Source organism: Salvelinus sp. IW2-2015, linkage group LG14 (genome assembly GCF_002910315.2).
Source record: "Salvelinus sp. IW2-2015 linkage group LG14, ASM291031v2, whole genome shotgun sequence".
Lineage (NCBI taxonomy): Eukaryota > Metazoa > Chordata > Actinopteri > Salmoniformes > Salmonidae > Salvelinus > Salvelinus sp. IW2-2015.
In genome coordinates, this window is record NC_036854.1 from 23574199 (window position 1) to 23589749 (window position 15551).

The 15551-nt window shown below is 41.3% G+C and overlaps 1 protein-coding gene across 5 annotated transcripts in view; it reads right to left on the minus strand.

Annotated features, from left to right (window-relative positions):
* Positions 1 to 15551, minus strand: part of LOC111972724 (tau-tubulin kinase 2-like) — a 33417-nt gene that overhangs the window by 13177 nt on the left and 4689 nt on the right. For 2 of the 5 annotated variants that reach the window (XM_070446592.1, XM_024147474.2), the window contains exons 1-11: positions 13823 to 14247; positions 12703 to 12828; positions 12208 to 12355; positions 11942 to 12015; positions 11607 to 11747; positions 11011 to 11115; positions 10630 to 10695; positions 10456 to 10548; positions 10255 to 10380; positions 6228 to 6385; positions 670 to 886 (exon numbers count right to left, since the gene is read on the minus strand). In XM_070446592.1, coding sequence (XP_070302693.1) covers positions 670 to 886; positions 6228 to 6385; positions 10255 to 10380; positions 10456 to 10548; positions 10630 to 10695; positions 11011 to 11115; positions 11607 to 11747; positions 11942 to 12015; positions 12208 to 12355; positions 12703 to 12774 — 1200 coding nt within the window. In that variant the 5' untranslated portion in view covers positions 12775 to 12828; positions 13823 to 14247. Of the gene's footprint in view, positions 1 to 669; positions 887 to 6227; positions 6386 to 10254; positions 10381 to 10455; positions 10549 to 10629; positions 10696 to 11010; positions 11116 to 11606; positions 11748 to 11941; positions 12016 to 12207; positions 12356 to 12702; positions 12829 to 13822; positions 14248 to 15551 lie in introns of those variants that run through there. The other 3 variants (XM_023999784.2, XM_070446591.1, XM_070446589.1) reach the window with 2 other exon arrangements.

Sequence of the window (15551 nt, forward strand, 5' to 3'; positions counted from 1 at the left end):
TTAAGTAAAGATGACATCCATATCATATTATTTGGGTCTCAATGGTGTTGCACACATTGTTAATATGCATTACTGCAGTTACAGATGGACCAAAAACATCACTGTATAGAATCATTATAGAAAATCAGTATAGAATTCTTGCCTTTGTGCTGTTGTCTGTGCCCAATAATGTTTGTACCATGTTTTGTGCTGCTACCATGTTGTGTTGCTACCATGCTGTGTTGTCATGTGTTGCTGCCTTGCTATGTTGTTGTCTTAGGTCTCTCTTTATGTAGTGTTGTCTCTCTTGTCGTGATGTGTGTTTTGTCCTATACATATATTATTTTTTATCCCAGCCCCCGTCCCCGCAGGAGGCCTTTTGGTAGGCCGTCATTGTAAATACGAATTTGTTCTTAACTGACTTGCCTAGTTAAATAAAAGGTAAATTAAAATAAAAAATAATAATAAATAAAAAAAATAGTATAGTACTGTAAATACAGTCTTCAGTATAGAAAATGTACCTGTTGAAGTAGACAAGGTTGGCTGAACTGCAGCAGTAAAGGGAAACTAATGGGGGTGTTTATTTGATAGCATGCCATAATTGTGTGTTCCTGTCTAAAACCCAGTATTTATTTACATGGTCAATAATATTTGATTATTTCACAAATATGCATGTGTTCCAATCCTGACCTTCCTGATGAGCRGTTGTTGTTGTTGCTGGGCTGCGGCGTGGTTGCAGTTGCGGTTGCGGTCCATCTCCTCCCACACGTCAACGCCCTGGGCAGCACGTTGGTGCTGGGCCGGGATGGGGGGGCAGTTGTCKGCGTCGCTGAGGCGCTCGCCCTGCAGTACGTCCTCAGTGTTCTCCCTCTGCAGCTCGGCGGGGAGCACCGAGGCATTGGCCATGCTGGCGGGATATAGAGAAGGAGGAAGGGAGGGTGTTCGAGAGGGAGTCGGGAAAGGGACAGAGGGGAGAGAGAAAATCATTCAGCTGCTACTTTCCAGAGGACAAATTAGGCCGGTGGTTTCAAAGGGATCACTGACCGAATACACAGATTTCCTTTCCACCCAAAAAAGCGTGGCAGATTTGACAGAATCAACCCATGGATTGAATTGCGTGAGTGGGACAAAAGTTATACCATGTYGATTTGAAGGAAGGCATTACAGTCAAATCAGCAAATGCTGACCAATTAGGCATCAAGTACACCCATTCACACAAACATTCTGCCTCACACCAACCGACACGAAGCCAAACAAAGTGATGTATTAACATAACATTTCTCCATCTGACCTGTCAGATCAGCTCTGAAAAAGAGCTGATGTGAAAAGATCTGGGGCATCATTTATCCATCATGCATAGGCAAAAATCTGGCGTGAACCTTGCGTGGGATCATTTCCACGCAAAGTGTGAGATTTATCCATATGAATGTTTGCTTGAGAGTGTGCGTAAATTCACACACAGCTATGACCATGCGTGTGGTGGAATAAGGGGGCAGGTTATCAAGCGTTGAGTGTGCAAAACGTTGTATTGTAGATATGTAGCGATGTAATAGTGAACTGTTTTATCTTTTTGTTTGATATGTCATTTAAGTGCCTTAATGTGTTTGGACCCCCAGGAAGAGTAGCTGCTGCTAATGGGGATCCCTAATAAATACAAATACAATGTATATATCCATTAGCCTGTCAAGATATCATATATTTCACAAAAGCACATTTATTACAATAATCCATATCAAGTACAGGTATTTGTTAAATGGAAATTTTGAAAAATGTTCTACTTCATATTCATCTCCTAATGGAGATGGGAGATCCTTCCAGATGGACAACCATCTGGAAGGGTCCAGATGGTTGTCAACCACCACCAATCAGGCCTTTACGGTAGAGTGGCCAGACGGAAGTCACTTCTTCAGAAAGTATTTAGACCCCTCGACTTTYCCCACATTTTGTTACGTTACACTGTTAATCTCAAATTGATTAAATAAATACAAACATTCTCAGCAATCTATACACAACACCCCATAATGACAAAGCGAAAACAGGAATTTTTGCAAATGTATTAAAAATGTAAAACGGAAATACCTTATTGACATAAGTATTCAGACCCTTTACTGTGAGACTCGAAATCAAGCTCAGGTGCATCCTGTTTCCATTGATCATCCTTGAGATGTTTCTACAACTTTATTGGAGTCCACTATTGGTAATTCAATTGATTGGACATGATTTGGAAAGGCACACACTTGTCTATATATGAGGTCCCACAGTTGACAGTGCATGTCAGAACAAAAACCAAGCCATGAGGTTGAAGGAATTGTCAGTAGAGCTCTGAGACAGGATTATGTTGAGGCACAGATCTGTGGAAGGGTACCAACACATTTCTGCAGCATTGAAGGTCCCCAAGAACACAGTGGCCTCCATCATTCTTAAATGGAAGATGTTTGGAACCACCAAGACTCTTCCTAGAGCTGTCCGCCCGGCCAAACTGAGCAATCGGGGGAGAAGTGCCTTGGTCAGGGAGGTGACAAAGAACCCAATGGTCACTCTGACAGAGCTCCAGAGTTACTCTGTGGAAATGGGAGAACCTTCCAGAAGGACAACCATCTCTGGAGCACTCCACCAATCAGGCATTTATGGTGGCCAGACAGAAACCACTCCTCAGTAAAAGGCACATGACAGCCCGGTTGGAGTTTGCCTAAAGGCACCTAAAGGACTCTCAGACCATAAGAAACAAGATTCTCTCGTCTGATGAAACCAAGATTAAATTATTTGGCCTAAATGCCAATCATCACGTCTGAAGGAAACCTGGCACCATAACTACAGTAAAGCATGGTGGTGGCAGCATCATGCTGTGGGGATGTTTTTCAGCGGCAGGGACTGGGAGACTAGTCAGGATCAAGATAAAGGTGAGCGGAGCAAAGTACAGAGAGATCCTTGATGAAAACCTGCTCCAGAGTGCTCAGGACCTCAGACTAGGGCAAAGGTTCACCTTCCAACAGGACAACGACCCTAAGCACACAGCCAAGACAATGCAGGAGTGGCTTTGGGACGAGTCTCTGAATGTCCTTGAGTGGCCCAGCCAGAGCCCGGACTTAAACATGATCGAACAGTTCTGGAGAGACTAGAAAATAGCTGTGCAGCAACGCTCCCCATCTACCTGGCAGAGCTTGGGAGGATCAGAAAGGCAGAAACTCCCCAAATACAGGTGTGCCAAGCTTGTAGCGTCATACCCAAGACAACTCGAGGCTGTAATGGCTGCTAAAGGTGCTTCAACAAAGTACTGAGTAAAGGGTCTGAATACTTATGTAAATGTAATATTTCAGATTTAAATTTGTTATATATTTGCAAAAACCTGTTTTTGCTTAGTCATTATGGGTTATTGTGTGTGGATTGATGAGGGGGAAAACGACTGAATCAATTAGAATAGAATAAGGCTGTAACATAACAAAATCTGGAAAAAGTCAAGGGGTCTGAAGCTTTCCGAAGGCACTGTATGTGAAAATTGGGCATTTCTAGGTTTTGTAGTAAAAAAGAAACTCATCTTCCTGTCTTTTTTTACTACAAAACCTAGAAACGCGCAATTTTCACATATGTTGTGGTGGATTAATGAAGAAGATTTTTTTTTACATTTCTCTTTAAATTAGAGACACGTCATCAGCAAAAGGAACACTTACAATTCCCATACACCATGGCACAACAGGTTGAAGTCAAGAGGGGTTTCTTTGCCATGATTCCAACGGGTTTTCCAAATACGAACGTAGCAATAGACGGCACCAACATGGCCATAAAAGCATTCTCCCAAAACAAGTTCAACTATGTGAACAGAAAAGGCTTCCACTCTTAATGTGCAGGTGATGGGTTATATGATGCGCAAAATACACTGCTGAATGTGGTGAAAAGGTGGCAAGCATGACTCGTTCATTCTGCAAAACAGCAATGTTGGCCTATATGCCTGCAGGTGGAAGCTATTGAGGATGGATGGCTTATTGGCAAGTATTGCCTACTCATTTCAAGTATATTTGCCATTGCTAAAGCAACATGAATTGTCCTAACGGTCCTCTCTTTGTAGCTATGTTTTTATTTTTACTGTTCAAGCCACAACGGAGCAAACCAAATAAAACATTTTGTTTTAACTCAATCTCTAACACTAGCACCTATATTCAGTCTCTGAAAATAGTTATTGTTATAATTTTTTTGGTTTCGCCATTGTATTTCATGGTAAGGCGTTGTATATTCCCCACAGACTTTAAAGGGATGATTGACCAAACAGTACCCACCGCTAATATTGGCACCCTTGGTAAATATGAGCAAAACGGGTTGTGAAATGAAATGTCTTTGCTGTTTATTCTATTTGTCTTTCATTCAAAATATTCACAAAACTCTAACCTTTAATTGAAGTCAAATTTTAATGTTAAATAAATGAAATATTTTTCTCCAAAACATGTGTGCCACAATTATTGGCAACCCCTAGAAATTCTTATGAGTAAAATCTAACTGAAGTATATTCCCATATTTTACGTTTTTAAGTTCACCTGAGTGATTAGGAACACTTAAGTGGTAAGCCATGACTTCCTGTTTCACTGGGGTATAAATATGAGGTGACACACAGGCCAAGTTCCCATAGTCATCCATCACTATGGGAAAGACCCGAGAATACAGTAATGACATGCGACAAAAGGTTGTTGAGCTGCAAAAATCAGGAAATGGCTATAAGAAAAAAGATCAACGGTTGAAAATAGCCATTTCCACTATCAGGGCAATAATTAAGAAGTTTAAAGCAACTGGAGATGTTAAAAATCGGCCTGGTAGAGGACGTGTGTTTATAAGACCCCACTCACAGTGAGGAGGATGGTTTGAGTGGGTAAAAAATCTCCAAGGATAATACCTGGAGAATTGCAGACGTTTCTTGGGTCTTGGGGTCAGAAAGTCTCCAGAACTACGATCAGACGCCACCTACATAACCATAACCAAGTTGTTTGGGCGGGTTGCCACATAAAAAAGCCTTTGCTGTTATCAAACAACAAACTCAAGCGCCTACAGTTTGCCAAACGTTACTGGAACTTTCAATGGGACCAGGTTCTATAGACAGATGAGACCAAAATAGAGCTTTTTGGAAACAAACATCAGAGGTGGGTTTGGCAAAGACAGAAAGACAGCCGTGCGTGTGGTGGTTGATCTTTGATGTTGCGGGGCAGTTTGTCTTCCAAAGGCCCTGGACAACTTGTCAGGATACATGGTATCATGGAACATCAAGTACCAGCAGATATTAAATCAAAACCTCTGCTAGGAAGCTTAAACTTGCCCGTGGTTAGATCTTCCAGTAGGACAATGATCCAAAGCACACCTCAAAATCAACACAAGAATGGTTCACTGATCACAGAATTACGTTTTTGCCATGGCGATCCTATTCCCCTGCCCTAAACCCCATAGAAAACTTGTGGGATAAGCTGAAGAGGAGAACCCACAAGTGTGGACCTCCTGAATATGAAGGATCTGGACAGATTCTGTATGGAGGAATGGTCTCAGATCCCTTGCCATGTGTTTTCCAACCTCATCACTCATTATAGGAGAAGATTCAGAGCTCTTATCTTTGCAAAGGGAGGTCGCACAAAGTATTGAATGAAGGGGTGCCAATAATTGTGGCACACATATATTTGAGAAAAATATTGGTTTTATGATAAGAATGCATTTTTTCTTTCAATTATTTTACTTTATTTAAAGGCTAGATTTTTGTGAATATTTTGAATGAAAGACCAAGAGGATAAACATTTACCAAGTGTGCCAATATTAGTGGAGGGCACTGTATATGCACTAAGGCCGAGAACAATTGGTATTTATCAATGGTCATCAGCTGCCGGTGTACATATGACACTCGTAGGATTGTTTGATAAAACACACTTTTTCCATGCAAACAAACATTCTACATTTCTGTTCGTAAGTAGTATTTTAGAATAGTTTCGAAGCAATATTGATAAATATTAGTGGAACAAATATCAGAATTGGGCTGCCTGTCTAAACACAGTCTTTGAGTGGAACAGTTAACATTTTGGATTACAGTTGCAACATTTTGGGTATTTTCCCAAAATTCCCAGGTTTTCCAGATATCCAGTTTGGAAGATTCCTGGAATAAGTAGGAAATTCAGGAATTCTCCTACCTGGATTCCTGAAAAAAACTGCAACCCTACTTCTGATACCACACAGTTCTACCTCTTCGCTACTATTTTAAAACAACATGCCATCATTGCAGTTCTTACCCAATGTAAGCTGGTGTGAGGCGGGTCAGTTGCTGAGCGGTAGTGGCTGAACCGGTGATGGTCAGCATATCCTCTGAGTCGCACCTCTCCCAGTCATACGGGTCGTTCTCCAACACGTGGTGGCTCTTCATGGCATTTTCAAASACTGAAATTAGTAGCTGGAACAGAACAACCAAAACCATTGACATTTAGCATTATGAAACAATGGGAAGATCTATTGTTGGCTTGTTGTTGGCAGACAAATACACACATAGGAGTGGGTGTAAATTCCATTCAAATTCAGTCAAACCAGGGAGTTAGGGCTGTCCCCGACAAATTTTTTKGGGGGGTTGGCCAAGAGTTATCTGATCTTTTGACCAATGGATTGGTTGACATTTTTAAACATGTATCTTTCCATATATTTACACATCCTATGTGTTTAAATCAAATCAACTATATTCACTGAGCTTGTCTGATGCTTTAAGCACACGGTTTGATTAAATAATTAAGACACACAAATGACTAGGGGGAGCCCGACCAGCAATTGATTCGATTGTGCCGGGCCAGCTCAGACTTGCTGCACTGTGTTAAAAAAAAAGACAGCGAGTGACTCTAACTGGCACCCGTCGTCTCTCCCTGCTGCAGCGACCACCACAGAACATCAAAGTGGTTGTTGATGAAGGTGCAACACAATTATTGCCACTTCTGTTACCGAAATCCTTCATTTCTTTAGGAAAAACATTCCCCATTCCCTCGACCCTTGCTCTCTTTACATGACACATATGCATYGCATGCACATGACCAAATACCTATTTGTATGGGACTAGTATTACTACAGAACGTTGGTTATGTAATTATTACTCCAGAATGTCTGTTATTCCAGAGGACAATTCAGGCGAGATTCATTTCTAAAAATCCAATAAATTGACAGTTTATGACGGAAGCCTGGAGGTTTGAATTCTAGGCGTGAAGATACAGTATTTCATCATGTCCAGGTGATAGGGCCACACGGATAACTCAAGCTTGGTTCCTAAGTTTCTAAACCATACCAAACCATCTTTGCTATCGCGTCGCCATACTATTTGAATTGAGTAAGAGTGATGATAATCTTTAGGATATTTTAGCGATCCGCAGTAGGTTACGTCCCAAATGCCCCGCAGCCTTCGGATGTGAGCTAAACAGTGCACTTGCCAGGGCCGGTCATTGCCTTTCTGCCGCCATAGGTGAGACCAAAAAATGCCATCCCCTGCAAAACTAGAATAGTCCCAATAAGCAAAATGACGTTGAAAAGAAGTCTAAAACATGTATTTTCCAGACGTTCAAGTTCAATATAGGTTCTGAATTAAATATGAAATGGTATTTTCCATATGTTTAAAATATATATTTTCCAGGATGCTGAAAAGGCATCTTTTCAGGACGTTGAGAAATATGTATTTTCATGACGTTGAAATCAGGTCAATTTTCGGTTCTTAATGAAAGTTGAAAATACTTACTTTCCTGATGTTGAAAATACATATTTTACAGATGTTGAAAACATTTTTTTTTACGGATGTTGCAAATCTTTTGGGCAGATGTTGAAATCAGGCAATTTTTTGGTCCTGAATGAAAGTTGAAAATGAGTAATTTATAGACGTCTATGTTTGGACTGGTGCAAACTGGACAAAGTCTGAACCAAATCGTCCATGATTGGTTCAGATTTGGTACGGACCAGACAAAAAAAACAATGTACATGGACATCAAGGCCTACGTGGAAATCAAGGACGGTCCGGAACTGCACCAAAAAAGGACATCCAAATGACGTCGGTCCATGCTTATTGAGGTGTCGCCTACAGTGTTGCCTGAAATGTAATTTTATGAATGCCCATCTACAGTATGTGGTAAGCCTACCCTTTTTAACACACCAAAAAACAACATCTGGACAGGACCAAAAAAAGACATTGGCTCATGCCTACTATGTCGCCCGCAATGGWATTTTATGAATGCCCATCCATGTGGTAGCCCCACCATTTGTAAAACAGGCCGCTGCATTGGCTTTATTAGTACTGATTCCTTTGACTAGTCAATTTGGATTTTTAAGCTCTGAATATCAACTACCCAACTTTATCAGGAGTTATCAGAAGCCTATTTGCAATGTGTTTACACAGCGGGAAATACAGAAGTACTTTCTTTTTCGCTATGATCAGCTTGTAAAAAAATGTCTGGATACAAACTTCAAACCACTGATCATGACAATGGGGTGAAACTCCTGGACAACAGTTGTGATTGTCCATTCCATATTGTCCATTTTATTTTGACCTGTCCTGTTTTCAGGATATGTTGATTTGTGACAGCTCTTCTTTATTTAAATGTATTTGATTGAGCGCCATTTATGTTTTTTGATCTGAGAAACCTGCATGATGTAAGAAGTGTCTGTCTCATTACATTGTCATACATTTTATCTCCAGCCTCTAAGCTACAGAAAAGGTTGTGTGCACCAAACAGGTGCTGTATAGATTACAATATCATTTTTCTGACTGTTTGGAACAATGTAAACAACACAAAAAATAAAGTGTAAGCATACCAGAGAGTCTGTTGTAAAAAATWAAATAAAAAATAAAAAAATTGTTAAGCCTTTATTACAGCAAAGAYTACTCATGAATTGCAATTTCCAAAATGGAACGGTTATTTATTGTTTAAACTATTTATTCAAGGCTCGCTTTATTTTATTTTAAAAACTAAAATGCTTGATTACATTTCAAATCAGGAATGACTCTTACGCTGTGTGATGACATTAACAAATTAATGATTGATTGATACAGTAGCCTGTATAAGTATTGAAATATAGGCCAAATAAGTTACGGTATTAACACAAAAAAGGATGCACTTTTACGCCTGCAACACAATGGTGGTTATACAAGACTGCTATACTAAGCCTACAATAACAATAAGAAGGATATCAAGAAAAAGGAACGTTATTGCTATTATAAATAAAAAAATTCAGACAATTTGGAACAGTGTAAACAATAAATACATTTTAAATAATTCCAGAGAGGCTACTCTAACAAGAACAAAAAGTCTAAATCTTTAMTACAGCAAAGCAAAGATTAAAAACAACCGAATTTGTGAAATTGTTTACTTAACATGTCATTGCATGAGGCTTGGTGCTCAATGAATCAGTGGGCTATTAAACAAACACTCAGAGGCAACAGAAGCAGGATCTGTCTTATTTCTGTAAATATATTGATGGGCTCCCAAGTGGCGCAGCGGTCTAAGGCACTGCATCTCAGTGCTAGAGGCGTCACTACAGACACTGGTTCAATTCCAGGCTGTACTGGCCGTGATTGGGAGTCCCATAGGCTGGCGCACAATTGGCCCAGCGTCGTCCGGGTTAGGGTTTGGCCGGGGTAGGCCGTCATTGTAAATAAGATTTTGTTCTTAAAGGACTTGCCTAGTTAAATAAAAAATTAAAAAAATTWAAGTATAAAGCAGTTAGGCTATTGATTATAGACCTAATTAAGTTTGCGTTTCCTCTCTCCTCATTCTGCTGCTGCAGCATTGTTCTCAACACCAAAATGCTGGTTAACTTTGCTATTATGCGCATAGTAACTTGGTCTACGAAAAGGCGCCAATTCAACAGCAGTTTTCAGAACAGTGGACTGGTACGACTGGTACCCAAAGAGGGAGAAAGCGCATTTGTTATAAAATAATATTATTTTTTATTAGTGTTGCACCATTGTTCTTATGTAATATAACCATGTACAATTTAAGTAGCACATGKATTAAGACTGATGGACTGTGCCATCCCCGCGGCCTCCACAATGGATCAGTCCACTCAGACAGGCGCGAATCAGACATGTGTCTTACACACCATGATATTTTTTTGTTGTTGCTACTGCTTGACTAAAGAAATCTGGGTCGACCAACAACCTATCGACCAAACAGTCGACCAATCAACTTAAGTCGACTAAACGGGGACAGCCCTACAGGAAGTAAACTAAAATTCCAACTCCAATATTTTCTGGATATTTGAGTTAATGCACACATATSGAAACATATAGACCAATGTTACCTGATAGTCAGGCTTAGTGAAGTAGTCCAGGGTCAGGATATGATCCAGGAAGACGCTGAACTCTGAGGGGAGGTGTTTGAGCATGAGACGATTGTCGTAGGTCTCTTTTAGGTTCCCCACCTGTTCCTGTSAGCAGAGGGAAAAGAGCATGAACACACATGCTCATACATGTACAGTGCACACACATGCACATACACTTACTTTGTCTTTGACCTTCCTCCAGGGTAGCTGGCCCACCGTGAACTCCACCAGCATGTAGAAGAGAGACCAGAGGTCATCATGGCGACCCATCTCCTGAATAACACAGACACACACAACATGGGTGAGCAAGGTGACAACATGTACTCATATAGCCTAGTATAAGGTTGACCTCACCTTATTCTTGTGTGCGTTGACTGAGGCATAGCGCACCGTTCCTCTGAACCCTGCCACGGGACGAGGCTGACAGAGAGAGAGAGATGGATAAGAAATTAAATTGAATCTTCAATACTCACACTAGCATACTACTTAGAATACATGCCCAATGCATTGCTTCATTTTAAGTGGACATTGAAATGTAGCCATCACATTGACATTTTTGTAATTTAGCAGACACTCTTATCCAGAGTGACTAACAGTAATGAGTGCATACACGTTCATACTTTTTTCATACTGGTCCCCCATGGGAATCGAACCCATAACCCTGGCATTGCAAGCATCATGCTTTACCAACTGAGCCACATGCGCATACACACATGCACGGGCAGGAATACTTACAGGACGCACTTCCTGACAAGAGTTGGTGAACTGTCGGGCCAGACCAAAGTCGAGCATGTAGCAGCATCGACACGTGCTGGCCAGGCGCCCCATGGCAAAGTTTGACTGGGGTGGTACAAACACAGTAAATCAGTCACTGATAATTAGTCTTGTCCTTGCCATTGATCTGATGAAGCAGGCAATAATCTAAGTAAATCGTGTTACTCTTTCCAGCAATGCCTGGTACAATGCTTTGAAACTTGAAGCGGTCTTATAATAAGGCATTTCTCACCATGCATCGTTTTTTTTTTACTGATAATAACAAAATGGCTGGGACGTAGTCAGGATCACTATGAGACATTATAATATTGTCATACATGCTTATGACAAGTTGTGCAATGCATTTTAAAACCACTTAAAGCGCTATACCTGCATTCATACATTGGACGGAGAGACATAAAAAGTGTATACATTAGTTAATCTGAAGCTTAATTGCCAAAATATCCCTTTAAGGCTTGAGTGTAACCAGTACATTATTTATGCTCTTATCTTGTTCCCTTACCCCTGATTCATGACCCCTTATTATTCCCTCATCTTCTGACCCCATGACCCCTTACCGGTTTGATGTCGCGGTGCAGGAAGCCCACAGAGTGGATGCTCTCGATGGCCTCCAGCATCTGTCGGCCCAGCCTCAGAGTGGTGGAGACGGTGAAGGTGCCGCGAGACATAGTTCTCCGCAGGTCTGCCAGATTCCTTCCCTATTAGGACACAGACAGTAAAGCAATGTTTGTGGGATGGGGTATGGGACATTGTCATGGTCACCCAAGGCTGAGCTACTCAATCATGCATTTACACACATTTTTTAATACGTTATTTGAATCCACAAATCACATTACAATCAAAAGGTTTCAAATATTCCAAAGAGCGGGCACGCACACACTGTACAGCCTACCTGAAGCTCCATCACCACATAGTTGAAGCGGTCATTACGACCACAGCCCACAAAGCGACACACGTGATCTTTCCCTGAAACAGAGAAACATAAATGTAGCTTACGACACACCAGATATGTACAGTATCTGGCTAAATGATTCATGTAAATATGCAATCAATATTTTCCATAAAGGTTAGATGCAGGTTTTTAAGTGAATTTCCTAGTTATGGACATTTCAGTGTTTTACTAACGATGTCCATTTTAGACGTATTCCTATCTCTCACCCTGGAGCTTCTTCAGCACAGCCACTTCCATCTTCAGCACCTGTTTGGGCTGCTGTGCAGACTCCACCTTCAGGGCCACGTTGACCTGGCTCAGTTGATCCAGTACCTCGTAGATCTCCCCGAAGCCTCCCCCGCCAATCTTCTTCACCTGCAAATGGAATGGAGGAGAAGGTAGAATTCAGGTAGTAAAGAAAGAAGAGAGGTGGTGGGAGGAGAGAAAGCGACAGTGAAAATCTAAGTGTCCTGTGTGAAAAGTGCCGTACTGTACCTAGGGGGGGAAAAAATGGTACACACACCAGCAGTCCATATCCTACGTTGAACATGATATTCTGAAGAAATGTTGAATTAATGAACACTTACGTAACACATTATAGAAAGCCGCCTTGACAATATCTCTGCTGCAGTCTGGCTATGAGAAAGGGCGCAGCAACAAGACAGATTTGACGCAAGCTAGCTGTGCCCTTTCTGCAGCCGGTAGTATTTATAGTCACTCACCACTCTCCATCTCTCCCGGACCAGGTCTGTCACTGACAGGATGTCTGCCGCCTGCTCTACAACGCAACTCATCTCGAGTGCTCCCAACGAAGGTCTGAACCTGGCATTAGTGTCACTGGCTTCTTACTGCAGTAAGGGAGAAAGGACAAAGACAATTAGATCTTTTATCTGACAAATCATGCAAAAGTATTGGGGACCTTGGCTACCTCCATCTACATGTGTCCTCAGAGAGATGTCATAATTTGCGTGCTGTCACTGTCATTTCATTTTCTTTACCAATAAACTAATGTAAAGGATGTATTGAAACATTTTAATCTATTTGTTTATACCCACAGCTATAACAATTATTGTTTCTATCAAACTGGATAATCACTGAAAATATTAATAGCCCAATCCGCAGAATCTACAACCTCTATTGCACGCTAGCTACTTTTTTTTAGCCAAGTCCTTTACTGCACTAGGTGGTTTTAAGAATGTAATACTCATGCATGCATACTCACACTGACAGAATGACATTAGAGCTGCTTGTTCACAACTTCCCTTAACCCTCTTTGATGCTTCAGTTAGCCAACAGACATAGCTAGCTAGCAATTTACCAAACCAACATATCAATCCTATTCCAGCATACTCAGCACATTTTGACAAACTCTGTCAATAAGAATTTGATTTGATATTATCGGCCAAACTGGTTGGCTCGCTAGCTAACGTTAGGTCTAATGTCTTGCAGTAGAGGGAGAAATTGTACAGTTAACTGGCATTGATAAAATTTGCTAGCCTGCACCAGGACGACCTTACCCTGTTTTGCTTAACAATAAAGCGCCACCCTCTAGCTCTGCATCCACTGCCTGGCAGCGTTAGCTAGCTATCAACAAACCAATGCTAGCGAAGCTATCTTTCTAGATAACTAACGTTAGCTAGTTACAGTACCTACCTAACTATCCGACATGTACCAGCTAGTTAGCTGGTACAAGCAAATGTTTTCTTCTTATCTCTGGAATAAGTAATTTAGCTACCTAGCAAAATAGCTAGCATGCTATTTAACGTAAACGTTAGATAGCCTAGCTAGCAAGGCAGATGCACATGCGGCAGTTTCATCCTAACTTATTACATCCTAACCTACCTTGTTTGATTGCACCATTTCCAAACATGTAGCTACTATTTAAAATGCAGGCAGTTAACTGACATATCCACATATCCATTGCTGTGAGTCCTGCTTTCAACTCTTAAAACATGTTATTGTGCACATAACGGAATGGTTAGAAGGTTTCTCCTCCGCTCATTCACCCAACAGCATCGGTTACGTCACGGGCAAGCGCTCCCCCTTACACCCATTGATTGATCGTCCCTCTGCATCTTTGCAGAGTTCTCTCTGTGAGAAGAGGATGCTCTGTTTATCTCCGCTGCCGGGCTAGGAAGACGGAATATAGATGTCACTGTCACAGCATTATCAGAACCAACAGTGTTTCCTGGCACATGTGGAGAATGTGATGAGATTGTGAGAGTATGGTATTATGCGCAAAAAAGTGGCACCCTCAGGACAGCAACGCAGAGTCAATGCAGTCAGTGCAGTACTGCATTGACACCTGAATATTATTGACAATGACAGGGCACTGGCATTGAACAAATTGCAGTTCAGACAGCCAATTAAATCAATATGACATTTTAATGCTAGTTGTGCTATAAAATGCTACAATAGATACAATAGATATCTTTGGAAATTCAAATGATGCATTATGATATATATATCCACATATCCAAAGTATGACGGCGCGGCAGGTAACCTAGTGGTTAGAGCGTTGGGCCAGTAACAGAAAGGTTGCTATATCGAATCCCAGAGCTGACAAGGTAAAMATCTGTCGTTCTGCTCCTGAACATGCCAGTTAGCCCACTGTCCCTAGGCTGTCATTGTAAATAAGAATATATTATTGACTGAGCAGTGATGCTTTCAAAGAGAGAGAAGTTAAATGCACTCCGGGGGCTTATGTGTTTGACTTGCCTAGTTAAATAAATATGACATTTGCCTAGTGTACTACCCAAATGAGACACTTATGGATTTGGCCGTGCATGCACCCTTCAACATGAGCCTCCAATGCTTTGAAACTTGAAGCGGTCTTATAATAAGGCATTTCTCACCTGCATCGTTTTTTTTTACTGATAATAACAAAATGGCTGGGACGTAGTCAGGATCACTATGAAGACATTATAATATTGTCATACATGCTTATGACAAGTTGTGCAATGCATTTTAAAACCATTAAAGCGCTATACCTGCATTCATACATTGGACGGAAGACATAAAAAGTGTATACATTAGTTAATCTGAAGCTTAATTGCCAAAATATCCTTTAAGGCTTGAGTGTAACCATACATTATTTATGCTCTTATCTTGTTCCCTTACCCCTGATTCATGACCCTTATTATTCCCTCATCTTCTGACCCATGACCCCTTACCGGTTTGATGTCGCGGTGCAGGAAGCCCACAGAGTGGATGCTCTCGATGGCCTCCAGCCATCTGTCGGCCCAGCCTCAGAGTGGTGGAGACGGTGAAGGTGCCGCGAGACATAGTTCTCCGCAGGTCTGCCAGATTCCTTCCCTATTAGGACACAGACAGTAAGCAATGTTTGTGGGATGGGGTGATGGTCACCCAAGGCTGAGATACTTGCTCTTTCTTTCTTTCTTTCTCACCCACACACACACACAACACACACCCCAACACACACACACACACACACACACACACACACACACACACACACCACACACACACACACACACACACACACAACACACAACACACCCACACACACACACCTTACCTGAAGTTCCATCACCACATAGTTGAAGCGTCA